The following is a 17,206-nucleotide window of genomic DNA, read 5'->3' on the forward strand; positions in this document are numbered from 1 at the left end:
TGGCCCAGGGATAGTGTGTCCTTCTTTTGAAAGATGGATTTCAGTGCAGAATACTGATGGAGCAGCACTATTAACTGATGCGTTTTGAAAAAAACATGTTTTCCCTTGACAGGATCCGTTTAAGAACCAGTGGTGCCCTTTATTTGTGTGGTTGAATTACACCACCCAACGAAGAGAAAGGGTCACTATGTTACAGTGTCTACTGGTCAGTAGTTGAGTTAAAGGAGGAGAACAAAACCACATTATAAAAATCACTTACTTTACACCTTTATGGGTAGGACTACATGGACATTTTCGGTGCGATCCGACAAGCTGCAACAAAACACCTGCGTCAAATCGCATGCGACGGAAATAAGGTAAGTAATGGAAATGTCGGATGAAGTTGTGTCGTTGATCCGACGTGACACGACTGTCGAATGCATCCGACAGCCGCGTCGCTATTCAGATCCACGCTGCGACACCATCACGACAATGCATTCACTTACCTTATTTCCATTGCATGCGATCTGATGCCGATCTGTTGCAGCACGTCGGATAGCGACGAAAACGTCCATGTAGTCCTACCCTAAAGTACAGAAATCAAACAAAATATAGGATTGTCCTTCATGTATTTGTGCTTCTAAACGAGCTGCAAACCACGTGCCGGAGTGCAAAGATTTCGAAGTAAAGGAGGAAATAGCCGGAGAGCACGTTTTCTTGTTTTAAAATGTAATTTCTTTATTTGCAGAAAGTCTTGCAGAGAAACCTTAAAGAAGTAACTAACATAATAAGAGCTACATCACTTGCTAAACTATTCAGAACCTTGACCACAGGTGAAAAACCTGATGCATTTACTTTATAATTGGCCTTGTGAACCAATAAAATATCTGCAACATTATCTTGACAAAACACTCACAGATTAAGGGATCACTATTGAGGCTGGGAATCTGAAGTACAGCTCTAAAGAGTAAAGGGCATTCCAATGACGTTCATATATAATAATACAAATTGAGTATATTGGTACAAACAATACCCCAGTGTTTGGCTGTTCCTGTGGGCACTGTATAATTATCAGGAAGTCAAATCTCTCAGTGGCCCTAATTGTAACTCACCCCTGAGTACTTTGTTGTGGCCCATTTGCAGCATTAGTAGATTTAAGTTTTGTGGGGAAGGCATGCACCAATACCAGCCTAGCATAATGACGAGGCACGCATTTTGGTCCAGTGTTCTATGCAGATTTGCTGCAGCACAGTAGGGTTAGTCGAAGAACACATTTTGCACCTCATTTTTCAAATAGCGTTACACATTCACCAATGGAGTGAGTTTAAAACCCTTCCAGTGTTAACTTTGGTCTTGTGTTTGGGATCCCTGTCCACAGAGAAGTTCTCTTGCAGTATTTTGCTGCATTGTTCTCTACTCTGTTTTAACAAGGTGCCCAGACCCTTTCCTAGCAGATGTATCAGAGCGCTAATACATCTTCTAGGCAGAAGGAGCTTATTTGAGATGCTGAGGGGGAAACAGTGAAGTAATTTGATTATCAGGGGCTTTCTGGCAAAGGAGCTGGACATTCGACTCTTAAAGGAACAGTCCAGTGTCAAAATAAAAACTGTGTAAATAGATAGGCTGTGCAAAATAAAAAATGTTTCTTAATACAGTTAGTTAGCCAAAAATGTTATGTATAAAGGCTGGAGTGAGTGGATGTCTAACAGAACAGAACAGAATTTCCTGCTTTTCAGCTCTCTAACTCTGAGTTAGTCAGTGACTTTAAGGGGAGCCACATGGGACATAACTGTTCAGAGAGTTTGCAATTGATCCTTAGCATGCAGGTCAGATTCAAAAGTAACAGTTATGACCCATGTGACCCCCTCAAGTCACTGATTGGTAACTGACAGGTAACCAATCAGTGGAAACCAAGAGAGCTGCAAAGCAGGAAGTAATGTTCTGTTCTGTTAGACATCCAGTCACTCCAGCCTTTATACTTTACATTTTTGGCTAACTAACTATATTGAAAACATTTTTTAATTTGCATAGCCTATTTACCCAGTTTTTATTTTTACACTGAACAGTTCCTTTAGAGGTACCAAGAATTACTTTTTGCCTCCTCTGGTAACCTGAGGGGCACTGCCTCCTTATTTGAGTTTTTCAATTCATTGGTGCTGCGCCCCCTTTTTTTCAGAATTTTTAATCGATTATACTTTGAAAATTTCTAATTTCAGATGATGAAGCTTATATTACATTTTATTTTTTGTTATAGTTCCCCTTTAATATGTCACGTAGTAGAAATGAATCATCAAAATGTACCCACATACAGGTATATAGCGCACCTCATGAAATATTCTTATTCCTCTAAACAGGTAGAAGCAATGGGTCAGTCAGTACAACACTGAGATTTTGCATCACAGCACACAGAACTATACATTGACCTTCTGCTGGTGCCTCATATTGCATGTGCCAACAGCAAGCAGACTGGATAATATAACACTAAGCACAGGCCCTTTTGCCCTCAGCATAAATGAGAATGTACTGTATATTGTTTCCTCAGTAAGGTGAACACCAGCATGTGTTTGTCAGTTCACACAAACTAAGCTTGTAAATTGTTTTCATTACTCCATAGTCATATGAAGCATAGCTTGAATAGTATTGGTTAGTGCAGTCATACGGCAACTCATATGATAGAAAGGGTTCTTATACATTATTTGTAATGTCATAATGGTTACTAATCAAAGTGCATTGGTTTCCAAGGATTTAAAAAACAGATGCAAGATTTGCCACTTTTTAAATACAAACCAAGAACTTTTTAACATCACATTCAGTAGTGCTGATGAAGCAGGCCTTCTTGAGGCTTATGGTCACCAAGCATTGCATACCTGCCATTCATATAATTACTGTGTGTGTGTGCATGATGCTTTTATAATATACATACTATCTGAACTTTTGGTCTGTATGCTGGGAAGAAGTCCCTTCTCAACCATATTAGCAAACGAATGGGTGCCGGTATCCATTTAGAACATTATTAATAGTTTCAACAATAATCATTAAAAATATATATAAGTAAAATGAAAACTCAAGTTCCAACTAAAATAACAATCATTTTTTCAATACAGGTATGTGATCCATTTTCTGCAAACCTGTTATCCAGAAAGCTCTGAATTACGGGAAGGCCATCTTTCATAGACCCTATTTTAACCAAATAATTAAAATATTAAAACATTATTTATTTTTCTCTGTAATAATAAAAAGGTAGCTTGCACTTGATACCAATTTAGATATAATTCACCCTTTTTGGTGGCAAATCAATCCTACTGGGTTTAATTGATGTTTGAATGTTTTTTAGCAGGCTTAAAAATTATGGATCCCTTATCTGGAAAACCCCAGGTCCATTCTGGATAACAGGTCCCGCACCTATAGTAAAAGTATGATCAATGAGTCTTCTGCTTCCACACAAGGACAGTGAACCTTAGTCCTCTGTTTTTTGGATGTGACATTTACAGGTTTCAGGTGAAATATATTTTGATTATTGTTTGCAAACAAAATTCCCATGTGGGTTAAATGAGGTTTATAACGCCTTAATTTTTATACTGTGAAGGTGTTTATTTCTTCCCTCTTCTTTTTACAGATATGAAATATGATCTACACTATACCATCGACAGGTAATTAACTTCCCCTTAACTATAAGGGTAAAGTCGTTTTTTGATTTATGACAATTGCAATTGTGTATTTAATACACATCCAATATTTTGAATATGCTGCATGAGTCTAGTATACCCATTGCTCTTAGAAAAATGTTTCCCATATATAGATTGTCAGATGTATTTGTTTTTATACAACTATGTTGCAATGGACAATTTCATTTTGATCATTTTATATTGTAATATTTGTGGTTTTTCAATTATTTATCTTTTTGTTTAGCAAGCTGGAATTTGTAGGTACACAGAGCAATAGTTTTTGGCTGCCGAGGTAAGTGTGACCATTTGAGATCTGAAAAGAGGCAGTAGAGGAAGGCAAATTATTGAAAAAAAAACTATTTAAAAAATAAACAAATAAATAATGAATACCTATAGAAAAGTGGTTAGGAAAAGGAAATGCTATAATATACTAAAATTTAACTTCAAGGTGAACCAGCCCTTTAAACTTCAAGATACAAGGATTGATGAAGGGGATTGCTTTATGTATTCCATATGTATTTATGTATTGTCTTACAAAGACTATTTTCTATTCATTGTAATGTATTTTGTGAAATCAATTAACTGTGCTAATTGGATGTCTTTATATTACATTGCACTTACACCAGTTTGTGTGCAGATTGAAGGAGCATAGCAATTCCCTTATTAAACACAAGGGATGCACCAAATCCCAGATTTCCTTTTTTGGCAAACTCTGATTAGGCCGAACCTTAAAAAATCATGTGACTTTAGGTTGTGCATGCAGATTTTTTTTCGCTTCCTTAGTCTAATTTGCATATGTAAATTGGGTCTGGATTTGGTTCAGGATTCAACCAAATCCCCAAAAAAGTGGACTCTGCTTGCAGAACCGGTTGTGCCAATAATTTGCCTTTTTACACTATTTAGAGGGTATTATATAATCTATATGTAATTAAAAGATACAAACACTTTGCATTGTGATTATTCCATTATTATATAGTGCAAACACATTGCTAGGGTTGCCACCTATTCCGGAAAAGCCTTCCTATATTTTTAGCTTTCTTACATATTAATAATATTGGTATCAAGAAACCTTTTTTCCCAGCAAGGTTCACTCGAGAGAAAAAAAGCAGACATGGCTCAATAATTCTTTCTGGAAGACGTTTATATATTTTGTAGGTAACAAATATTTCATGCTAGCATCCAACATTAGGGATGTAGCGAACTGTTCGCCGGCGAACTAGTTCGCGCGAACTTCGACTGTTCGCGTCCGCCGCAAGTTCGCGAACGTCGCGCGACGTTCGCCAATAGGCGTTCGCGTCAAAATCGTTCGACCATTCGACCATTCGATCGCTAAAATCGAACGATTTTCGTTCGAATCGAACGATCGAAGCCATTGGATTGAATGAAATCATTCGATCGAATGGCTTCGATCGTTCGATTCGAACGAAAATCGTTCGATCGAACGATTAAAGTCCTTCGATCGTTCTAATCGAACGATTTTCGGATGTTCGAAGTTCGCGAACTGTTCGCATTTTTTGCCGGTGTTCGCGAACGGCGTTCGCGAACACATACTCGGCAGTTCGCTACATCCCTATCCAACATAGGCTGCCCATGCAAAAACAGAACAGGTCCAATTTAAAAAAGCCTGGATGTGAAAAGCCATTTAAAAATAGTTAAGTGCTGAGAATGCACATGGTGAAGAATAAATAGAACTTGGATTTTAATATACTGTCTTGTAAGCTGGCAGAATCCGGATGCACAAAAAAAACCCCGAAGGATCTGAGGTGTCAGAATCAAGCTTATTTTCAAATAGAGGTGAATTCATTGCCAGGCAGGATTAGATCTGCTCATAAATAGACTAAGAACCTCAAGTGAGCAGGTTGCTGAAATGAGTCCTCGAGCACGATTCTCCCATGCTGCCACTAATCCTCTGGCTGAGTCATTTGCTCTTTTCTCTTTGCTTCTTCTGAAAATGAGACACACTGAGGTCACACCTGGTCATGTTCCCAATATAGTTTGGGCAACTTTTATTTTTACTTGAAGATAATTAGTAATGGAGCAGGTCCTAAAAATAGTGTATACTGGGGACTGAGTAAACTTGCCTGGAACCCTCTCTAACTCCTCCCTAACTCATCCACTCTGTAGATAATTTCAAGGTGAACGATCCCTTAACATTTTGTATTAACTTCAAAGGGGCAGTTATTATTATAATTGAAATCAGGAAGCTTTACCTGCTGTAAACACAGCAAAGTCAGTGACAGGTGCATAATCTGGATGAGCCTTACCTTGTAAAGAGTTCAGTATACAGCTGCAAAAAACATCTAGTAGCACACTGAAATATTAAATTGGCGAATAAAGTATTTATTTATTTAGCCCAAATAAGACAGCTGTTTTGTGAGTCGCCTGAATCCATGTGAAAGATTTGGGACTTGGCCAAATCCCCAAAATGTTTTACATGAGCCTTGTGAAGTGTAAAGTACAACTTTATGAATATCTTACTCTTTTGGATAGAAAGTGATGTGAAGTGGAAAAAGGTGATATTAGTACTTTGGCTCTCTCTGGTTCATGGTGGGTATGAAAGAGACTCCAAATTATTTATTGCATAATTAAATATATTCTTTCACAGGAAAGCATAGTTATTATTACAAAATGCTTCAGTTAGTAGCACTCTTCTAGCAGAATCCTGCGTTGAAATCAATTTGTCAAAAAAGCAAACACATTTATTGAATATTTAATTGACATGTTCTTAGCTTCCCAGGTGCCCTTAGCCATGTGACTTGTTCAGTCACTCTTTACTGCTGCACTGCAGGCTGCTGTGATGTCACCCCTCCCCTTTTCCCCCAGCAGCCTACCAGCAGAACGATGGGAAGGTAACCAGATAACTCCCTGGCACCTGCGTGGCTAAAAATGCTCCTGTGCCACCCATACAACCTAGTGGTAGATATGAGAATAGCACTCAATAGTAAAATGCACCGCAACTCCTCCATTTACATTGGGAGGAGAAGCAATAGCTTATTTGAAAATCAGTTCCATTGTGAAGTGCTGTCTCTTTCTGCCTACATTCCGATATTACAACTAAAAAAAAATCTGTTGTTGGTTCAAGATGCAATGTACATAGAAGTTTGCTTAATTTTTATAATTAAATTACACAATTATATGTTCATTAACATTGTTTATAATGTAATAGCCATTGATAGCAGTACAGTATTTGTCACTTTTTAACATTTTTTATTGATCTGTATATGGCTTCTTAGGATTACATTTCCTTTCATTATGCAAAAAATAAAAATGTTGGGGTCAAAATCTCTAGCTGATCTCTGTCCAGAGGAATTTGATGCAAACTTGCAGAGATCCGAAATGGGCAACACTCCAAACTTTCATTAAAAAGCCTTTATTCTGAGCAGGGCAACAGTAACAGCAACATTTCGAGTCTGTCTTGGCTTTTTATCAAGCTAACATTCAAATGTACATCACCTCCTTTTATCATACTCTGATACAGCACCACCTAGTGTTACTTTAACAATAATACAATATAACCATTTGTGATGCAAAGACTGCACTTATTTGTTACAATTTCACTCCGAATTACAAATTTCACATGTAGCCAATTGTATTCAAATAAATACTGTAAAAAAAAAAAAAATTTTAAAAACAAAAATGATCTAAAATTATTATCCATGTTTAACCCGTTTGGCTGAACGCATAAAAACGGAACGCAGTGGAGCGCAGCTTTAAACGCTCGTCTGTAAGAGCCCTTAATCAGTTAGAAAATATTCAGTTTAATTTTAATTTATTTTAAATTACTTGAAAAAGAGCATTGCAAAAGATGCATGTTGGCTTCCATTCGTGGTTGAGTCCGCCATAAGCATCTACCGTTTTGAGTTGATATATCCAGTATGCCTCCATCCTAGAGAGGCTCTTATCTTTATCACCCTGTCGCACATTATGTTTTAAGCTGTCAATTATCTGAAAAGTTATTCTAGACACTCCATCGTGTTATTATGTGTTTGGCAATAGCAGATTTTGGGGGGGGGGGTGTAATAAAAGGCACTGTTTGCCCAGGAGCAGTAACCCATAGCAACCAATCAGAAGGTTGAATTTACTGGCCAATCCTATTGGTTGCCATGGGGTACTGCTCCTGGGCAAACTTAGTGCCTTTTATTGCATATGGGGGTAAGTGTCTCCCCTTTCAACTGCCGACAGTTAGCACATGCTCTGGTCACATTGCTGTGTGCTGCAAATAGGGTTGCCACCTTTTCTGGAAAAAAATACCGGACTTCCTATATATTTATCTTTTTTCCCTATTAATAACATTGGGATCATCCATCATTTTTACCAGCCAGGCAGGTCAAATACCAGCCAGGTGGCAACCCTAGCTGCAACCAAGCCTGCTTTCCTCTGCATCTTTTGCCTCCTGTTTGCATTAAAGAAAGTATTAAATACACACACCTATAAAAACATATCAGAAGGAAACACAGTATATGCAGCATTTGAAAAGAAAATGCAAAAAAACTTTTGTTTTAATAAACAAGAGAACCTTTCCAAAACATGTGAAAGGCCAGGCAATTTATGATCTTTGATAAGTCCCTTATGCATTGAGCTTTTAGCTGTCACATGCAGTGTCGGACTGGGACACCAGGAGTCAACCTAAAAACCTTAGACCAGGGGCCACTCTCAGTATATTATTCTTCATCTCCTCAATCAACCTCTTTTCTCCTAGTCTGTTTTCTTGACATACTATAATCAATTATTCCATCTATGTAGCCTCTTTGTTCTCAAAGAAATAGGTAATAGCCATGAAATAGGCCAAAAGTTTAGCAGCATGAGGGCCCACTGACACCTTGGCCCACCGGGAGTTTTCCTGGTATCCCGGTGGGCCAGTCCGACACTGGTCACATGCATGTATGGCTTCCAGCTCTCTGCCAATGCAAATGCATCTGCATTGGTATCAAGAAACCTTTCTTTCCCTTGAGCTGTATAAGGATCCAGGTACCTGTTAGCTAGTCTGGCCCTAATAACTCCCACGCCCTTAAGAAAACTTGCAATTGCAAAGTCCTGTGACGGTTCCCTCCTCTGCTGCCCTTTATTCCATTCACACTGCTAAAGGTTTGCATGCAGCTACACTAAGAAAGAAACCTCTACTGACACCTACAGTCAGTTTCACATAATGACACTAAATTACAGTTCGACATTCAGGGATCATTTATTGCAGAGAGACTATAACTGTCCTTTTACTGGCACCATCTGAAATTTTGTTATTTGTAGATTTGTAAATCTACAACGGTTAGATTTCTAAATTCATTTTTGTGAAATAAACAAAACAGCATAATCTGATAAACTATGTGTATTGACTCACAAAAAGGCAGAGCTAGCCAATACAGTATCCGGCAAATTGCATAATTTGTAACCAATAGCAAAATACTTTTGCCTCACATGACTTTGTTTGTCATATAAGCTGATACTACAGGGCTGATTATTAAATTCAGTAAGTGACAGCAGCACAGAGCATGGGCAGTGAATGAGCAGAAAAGAAGATGGGGAGCTACTGGGGCATCTTTGGAGACACAGATCTTTACTGCTAAAGGACTGCGGTTGCCTTGGGCTGGTACAGAAGCCCCAAACATAATGTACAACATTTCTGCCCTACTTTAGTTAAAGGAGAAGGAAAGCTACGGAGGCATTTTATTGCCAATAGATTAGCTGCAATAGTGCAAGCTAGAATGCTATATTTATTCTGTAGAATGTTTTACCATACCTGAATAAAAAGAAACTCTGTTTGTTTAGGATAGGAGCTGCAGTATTAATGTGGTGTGACATCACTTCCTGCCTGAGTCTCTCCCTGCTCTGGGCTCAGATTACAGTAGAGAAGGGGGGGGGAGGAGCAAACTGAGCATGCTCTTGCCCAGGGCAATGAGGTTTAAGCTGAGGGCAGGAAGTCTGATACAGAAGTCCATGTGTACACAATAGAAGGAAAGAAATGCTGTTTTTCTTTTGACAGAGGACTCAGAGCAGCACTACTTTGGGGGTTTACTGGTATATTTAGATGGACCTTTCTGATAAGGCTTACTTGGTTTTAACCTTTCCTTCTCCTTTAAGCTTTAGTTCTCCTTTAAAACAGAGCTCCTCTACAGCCCTCATTTACCTTTTGTGTTCCACCAAAACAGCCCTCCTTCATAAAGCATTCACATTGTTTCTACTCATCCAATTATTATGTTCCAGTTCTGCGTAGAGAATTAGTGGAGTTTTTGCTTCGCAGCAGAATAGCTCAGGCGTTTCATACTGGAATTATTGATCTGTTCTGCACTGGAGGGAATTCACCTCCTTCATGATAAACCAGTCCTTTTGCTTTGTGCTTAGTGCCATAGAGTAAATGTTATAGTACTACTACTTGCATGAAATGTCATCCATAAACACTAAAGCTGGAATGTTTCCATAGCTTTACCTGGCAAACAGCTCTCAAAACATTTGTCTTCTACTCAACATGAAAGTTTTCACAGGTGAATTGTTATGGTAGTATAATACTCATTAAATGGATCTGCGCAATGAAAGAAAATCTAGTTCTAATATACACTAAAAATATTCAATGTAAATGCAATTGCTATTGAATGCAGTATCTAGTCTTCCTTCGGTTATGACTGCTGAAACAATGTAGCAGAAGCTACAGACCTGCCGATGCGCTCACTTCTGCAACATAGTTTCAAAAGTCAGAATAGAAAAAGAATAAACAAATAATGCTTTATATAACTGAAAATGTGTAATTAATTTATATAGTAAAATAGCTCACAATTACATTTAAAGGGGAACTCCACCCAGAAAGTGTTTTTTGCATAATGTAATCTATGTCTTTGACGGGGCTGCATTAAGAATGGTCCCTATGTGCAGTCTCTGCATGGAAGTAACATTTGGAGGGGTTAGCCATGGAATTTTGGAAAGAGATGATTTTTTTCCTGATTTTCCATTATTAATACAAATCAATTGAGCTCCTCAATAGGGAAACATAATGGGTTTCAAGCTTGTCTGTATATGAGCGTTATCTTCACTCCTTTGGACATGCTTTGCTTACTCAACTAATGTGCATAGTAAGGAGAGCTGCATAAATACAACAACAAAAATCCTGAGGTTTAAAAAAAATGTAAGAAAACCATTTATTAGAGAACAACACTACAAAATGACACGGGTCAGCTTAGGCCACATCCGGGGGTTACTATGCTACAGGGCTCCCCATCAGACGTTCTTGACGGAGAGACGTTAATCTCTTGTACCACTTCACTTCTGCTTCTTCCTTCTCGATATAAAGCTGCCAAAAAAATGTCAGGCCACAGTCAGTCATAAGGCGCCTGCTCTTCAACATCTCATATGTGCACAAGATGAAATGATAAAGCCCAGTTCTGTTAGTGATTGTGTTAGCATACAGACATTAAAGGGATACAGACATGCTTGTGTGTAAATTAAATTCAGAAGAACATGTACACAAACATCTTTCTGTACAAAATGTGCCACCCCTAGTCAAGCAGTACCTGTAGTAGAGGGCACTGAAGGATCATTCATACTGGGTCCAAATAAGACTCTACTTATGATACAATCCCAGCATGTCTGATACAACTATATTTCTGCTCCCTGCCCCCTAAAACCATGTTGAGTTAAAGACTACTGAGCTGGGGTAGCTTGGGCCATTTTACTACGAAAAGGGACAAAAACAAATAAGTATGAATAAAAAAGAAGTGTAGACTTTAAGTTAACTTTTAGTATGTCATAGCATAACCTATTCTAAGCAACTTTTCAATTGGCCTTCATTTATTTTTTATAGTTTTTGAATGATTTGCCTTTTTCTTCTGACTCTTTCCAGCTTTCAAATGGCGGTCACTGACCCAATCTGAGAACAAATTCTGTGTACGACTACAGAGTTATTCTTATTGCTACTTTGTATTACTCATCTTTCTATTCAGGCCTTCTAAATATTCATATTCTAGTCTCTCATTAAAATCAAACCATGGTTACTATGTAATTTGGACCCTAGCAACCAGATTGCTGAAACTGTACACTGGAGAGCGGCTGAATAAAAAGCAAAATAACTCAAAAACCACAACTAATAATAAATGGAAACCAATTGCAATTTGTCTCAGAATATCACTTTATCATAACAAAAGTAATTTTTTTGGTTTAAATCTTTTTAGAAAATTTCCAGATATGTACAGCAGTTCCTGGACATTCTGTGTGTCCAGCTAAAAGGTAATTTAAAGGTGCACAACTCCTTTAACCATTCCCATAGTACCCATGCAAAAGCTCTAATCCCACTCTACACAATACGCTTACATTTGGGTGTGCCAGGCAGTTATCATCCAGATACTTGATAGTAGTAGGCATGTGTCCAATCTCGGATTCTTTTGCGTCATCAAACAAATCGATAGTGCCTGACCCTAGTATAGCAGATTCATGTTTTGTCTCGGTGCTTTCAGTGGACTGGTAAAAAAAAAATGAAAAGATATATAATTGGAATTGTTTCTAAGCCGTGCAAGCATAGTTTGGGCATGAGGGTAGGCTAATTCTGAAGGCTGAATGCTATTTGCTTGGCAATGAGGCAATATTCAACTAAGAGACAGAGAAGATGTATTTTACCAAACACCCTTCCATTAACTCCCTTAAACCTGTGCAGATGAAAAAGGCCTGAGTATTAGCTGGGAAGAATGGAGGAGATTTATCATAGTTGCATGGCATTTAGCAATCGAGAGAGTGCATCCCATTATAACTCAGCAGCGGCTTTGGGAATGCTGCCTTGAGATGGATCATAATGGGTGTCATGAATGGCACACTAATCTAAAGCAGGGGCTGCCTAGTATGGATTATATGTCGTATGAGATCTGACACTTGCAAGGGAAGCCGTCCAAACACATTAACGTGAGGTAAAGTGGGGTAAGGAGCCGTTTTAACATAGATTAATTATTTCTACCAAAGCAATCACAGATATCCCACCGATTGTATAGAAATCAATCACTCTGTCTATTCATGTTGTGCTGCCACACGCATTGCACATATATTATATAGAGAGATTTCCATAGAGGTGTGGGGCTGAAAGTCCTCCAACTTCTATTCTATGGACTTAACACGGATCTCTGAGATAAAGGGGAGACTGTAATTGTCAATTATGGATTCACAAAACAATTCTGGCTGTTCTTTTTTTGTTGAGTAGAACATAGCTTCCCACGAGTCAAGAGATTCTTCAATGAAACTGTAAAACAAGTACAGGTTTGGGACCTGTTATCCAGAATGCTCGGGACTTGGGGTTTTCCAGATCTTTCTGTGATTTGGATCTTCATAACTTAAGTCTACTAGAAAATCATGTAAACATTAAATAAACCCAATAGGCTGGTTTTGCTTCCAATAAGGATTATGTATATCTTAGTTTGGATCAAGTACAATGTTTTATTATTACAGAGAAAAAGGAAATCATTTTTAAAGGGGTTGTTCACCTTCCAAAACTTTTTTTCAGTTCAGTTGGTTTCAGACAGTTCACCAGAAATAAATACATTTTCCAATGACTTTCTATTTTCTATGTGTGACTGTTTTTCTAATATTGAAGTGCCATTTTTCACCTTCTAAAGCAGCTCTGGGAGGGGGGGGGTCACCGACCCTGTAAACTGTTCTAAATTGATACATTTAGTTGAAACATTTCTTATCCTTGTCCATGTTGAGCAGAATCCCTGAGTTTCATTAGACAGCTTTTAGAATCGATACAATAGTTAATATTTCAGGAATGCTGCTGAAAAATGTATCAACTAAATGTTGCAGACTTTTAACAGTTTAGAGTCTGCACCTAAGACAAGCACCAGAGACACGAACATTAAACTTTTAAACTTTGACTTTGGAAAAATGGTAAAAAAGAAATTGAAAGAAATTGAAAAAAGTCTTTATTTCTGGGGAACAATCTGAAAACAACTAAACTGAAGAAGTGTTTGGAAGGTGAACAACCCCTTTAATAATTTCGATTATTTGGATAAAATGGAGTCTATGGGAGACTTCCTTTGCATAATTCAGAATTTTATGGATAACAAGTTTCCGGATAACAGATTCTATACCCGTACATAGAGCCCAGTCTACATGCCAGCTGACATCTGCTGGTCACTGAGTCTGTAGATAAAATGTAATCACAGATATTAACATAATCAGGTCACTACAGGTCTCACTATATTGGACAAGGGAGTGGAAGAACATACTAAGCACCATAAAAACACAAATAACTACCCAGATTATACTACAGGCACCCCAGCAGGTCTCTCTACACAAAGTACAGCTGTGAGTGGGTTTTACACATAATGAATAAAGTCAATATAGAGCATTTTGGGGACTAATGTCTAGTTATTTTGCTTATAACAGAAGGTTAATTCTATTTTCTATGTGGCCAGTGGGCTGCATGTAAACGGATAGGTCCCCTAGTGCTGCAGAGTGGGCCCCGGGGATTCACCTAGAGTTCTCCAAAGTGTGTATCGACTCTCATTCTAATCTGCACAAATGAAGCACATTCTGATGACATTGCAGTTCAGAACCTTCCATGGTGCTTTATTGTGTGCTATTTTTGTGCATATTGACTCCGTTTTAATATATGCAAAGATGTATATTCCCATTCCGATTAGAAGAAAAGAGGTTCCACCTAAATATTCAGAAGGGGTTTTTTTTTTTTTTTTTACAGTGAGAGCTGTGAAGATGTTGAATTCTCTCCCTGAATCAGTTGTGCAGGCTGATACATTAGAAAGCTTTAAGAAGGGGTTGGATGGCTTTTTAGCAAGTGAGGGAATACAGGGCTATGGGAGATAGCTCATAGTACAAGTTGGTCCAGGGACTAGTCCGGTTGCCATTTTGGAGTCAGGAAGGAAATTATTTCCCCTCTGAGGCAAATTGGAGAGGCTTTAAATGTTTTTTATTTACCTTCCTCTGGATCAACTAGCAGTTAGGGGTTAAAATAGAGTTAAAAGGTTAAATTTGATGGACGTGTGTCTTTTTTAACATAACTTATTTTACAATGTTACAATGTTATTTCTATCAGGTATATTGGCATCCTACAAATAAGTTACAAGTTATATATGTATGGGCTTTCTATCATCCAATGTCACAAATTAGTCTAAATCATGGAACCTAATGCTGCCTGCTGATTGGTTGCTAGGGGTGCTGCACCTAGGCCAATTTAGTGCCTTTTAATACATAACCCCATAAGAGTTCTCGTTGTCCACTAGCAGGAATGCTGAAAGCTCAATATGCCGGGTTCAATGTAATATCGCATAAAAAAAAACAAATATCAGTGATAGGAGCAGTGAGTCTATAGAGCCATAAGGGCAGAGAAACCACAAATATATTAAACTGTGTACTTAAATATACACCATGTAGAACATATTAAATGTCATGAAATACAAGCAGGCTGAGCATGAATTATCCCCATAAATCAGTTTAAGTTGGCTGCTTGCTCTTTTACATGGCGTAGAGATGTGAATAAAGACCTCATCGCATGGCCCTCGCTAAATAAATTCCAGTGTGACCTTCAGGGCTGTCACAGAACATGATTCTCTGTGAAGTATGTTGGGCAGGAAAAGCTTTCCTCATAAAGCGGCTCCTCTCCACACATGCATGGCAGTCTGAGAGAATTGACAAACTCATTTCGCCTTGCGTTCAGCCCTCCGCCCCTTTGTCAATGACTTTATAGATGATGGGCTGCTGAGAATATGAGTTAGATATGTGCTTCAGAGTTAGTATGCCCACGTTTAACCCTCTCGCTCCTGGCAAGTTAGGGCCCAAGAAAAAAAATCAGCCAAAATAAAAACGAACACAGAATTACAAAAGTGTTGTTTCCGCTCTTCAACTCGAGCTGTCTTCAGGAAGAGAAGGCTAAATTAGAAGGAACATAAACCCCCCCCCACGGCTCAATAAGTTATTCCGTACCTGGATTGGAGGCTACAAGGGCGCAGGTATGATACAGCACAATAAACCACCTTGTGGGGGGGTTTATGTTCCTCCTAATTTTTCCCGTAAGGGGATAGTAAGAGGTTCTTGCTTTTATTACAAAGGAAGGGGATAGAATCTCTGCTATATGTTTTTATTATATTATTTATTTTATTATAAGTTTTTATTTACACATTGTTTGCACAGAGAAAAATATACTTGTGGGAAACATTAAATATCTGGTTACTTTGGTCAAAGGTATGATGGTAAAGGTGTATAGGGGGAGACAGGGCAGCCATCAGGGGGGGACAGGGGGGAGAGTTGTAGGGGGCCCGAGGGTAAGGGGGGCCCTGCCACGCCACACTTACTTAATTAGACGGTCCCCCATCGTTCTGAGAGCTGCTGATTTCGGGAAGGCATGGACGTTTAAGGGGCCCAGGCCACCAATTTTCTTATAATGTGGGGGGGGGGGGGGGCTGGCTACCAATTTTGTTTCCAATTTTTTTTCTCATGTTTTTTTATGGGAGGCCCTGACCACCAATATCTTTTTATTTTTTATTAGCATGTGGGAACCCTAGCCACCAATATTTTTTTTGTTTTTTTACTGTGTGGTGGGGGGTCGACTTGTAGGTGGGGCTTGCAGTGGGCACAGCCCAGGGGGCCCAGGAAATTTTGTCGTATGGGGCCCTGTGATTTCTGATGGCGGTCCTGGGGGGAGATCACGCCCACAGTTCATGTCACGTAACGTTTTGTTAGTGTTTAAATAGATTTGATTTTGTGTACAGCCTTCACTTTCTGAAGACCAATGGAACGTTGAATAAATCTATTGTGAGTGAGTGCATTTTGTATTGGTGGAAATATGTATGTATATATATATATATATATATATATATATATATATATATATATATATATATATATATATATATATATATATATATATATATATATATATATATATATATATATATATATATATACACATACATACATATACACACACACACATACTACAAACTAGTGAAACACATGCATGAACTACTGGAATCATCTATTACAATGGACAGTTCCAAGAGAGGAAGGGGGTGTATAAAACTTACAGCTTTCGTGTCACGGCTTGATCGGAACATCTGTGGAACGAATGAGTCGATTTCAATCGCTTCGATCTCTTTCGCTCTTTTCGCCTGATCAAGTAATATGGACTGATCTGCAAAGACAGAGAGCGCGGCCATTACAAACATGTACACTATGCACCTCCTGGATCATGAAATACTGTCTGGGATAAACCAGTGTGCATCCAACTCACAATACAATTTGGCCAAGAGCAAAATGATATAAATTGTTTGTGTGAAGAAAAGTCACATGAAAAAGGCAGAATCCCAAACTGAACCCTGGATTCCGTGCATCGCTATTACTTAACTCCCCAGAAATTTCTGTTTAGTCTAGCACCAGTCCTGTTCCAAATATACAGGTATCAAGTGTCCTCACAATACATTTATAAAGAAGAGCTTGAAATGCCCATAAGGCTCTTCAGTGAAGAGACAGACTGGTTTATGGTATAAGATCTATGAGCCACAATTTTGGGAGGTTGAATTCATAGTTATAGCCTTCCATGGGTGTATCAGTTTAACAACACTGGGCTGCATTTCATATATGCA

At 38.4% G+C, this 17,206-nt stretch overlaps 1 protein-coding gene across 1 annotated transcript in view; it reads right to left on the bottom strand.

The window, feature by feature from the left end:
* Nucleotides 1-10,754: 10,754 nt before the first annotated feature.
* rsrc1.L (arginine/serine-rich coiled-coil 1 L homeolog) overlaps nt 10,755-17,206 on the bottom strand; it is a gene marked incomplete at its 5' end in the record, with an annotated part of 180,982 nt that continues 174,530 nt past the window's right edge. The window contains 3 exon segments of the mRNA NM_001097052.1: nt 10,755-10,920; nt 11,937-12,083; nt 16,649-16,755. Coding sequence (NP_001090521.1) covers nt 10,828-10,920; nt 11,937-12,083; nt 16,649-16,755 — 347 coding nt within the window. The 3' untranslated portion in view covers nt 10,755-10,827.

This window comes from Xenopus laevis, chromosome 5L, assembly GCF_017654675.1.
Source record: "Xenopus laevis strain J_2021 chromosome 5L, Xenopus_laevis_v10.1, whole genome shotgun sequence".
Taxonomy (NCBI): Eukaryota; Metazoa; Chordata; class Amphibia; order Anura; family Pipidae; genus Xenopus; species Xenopus laevis.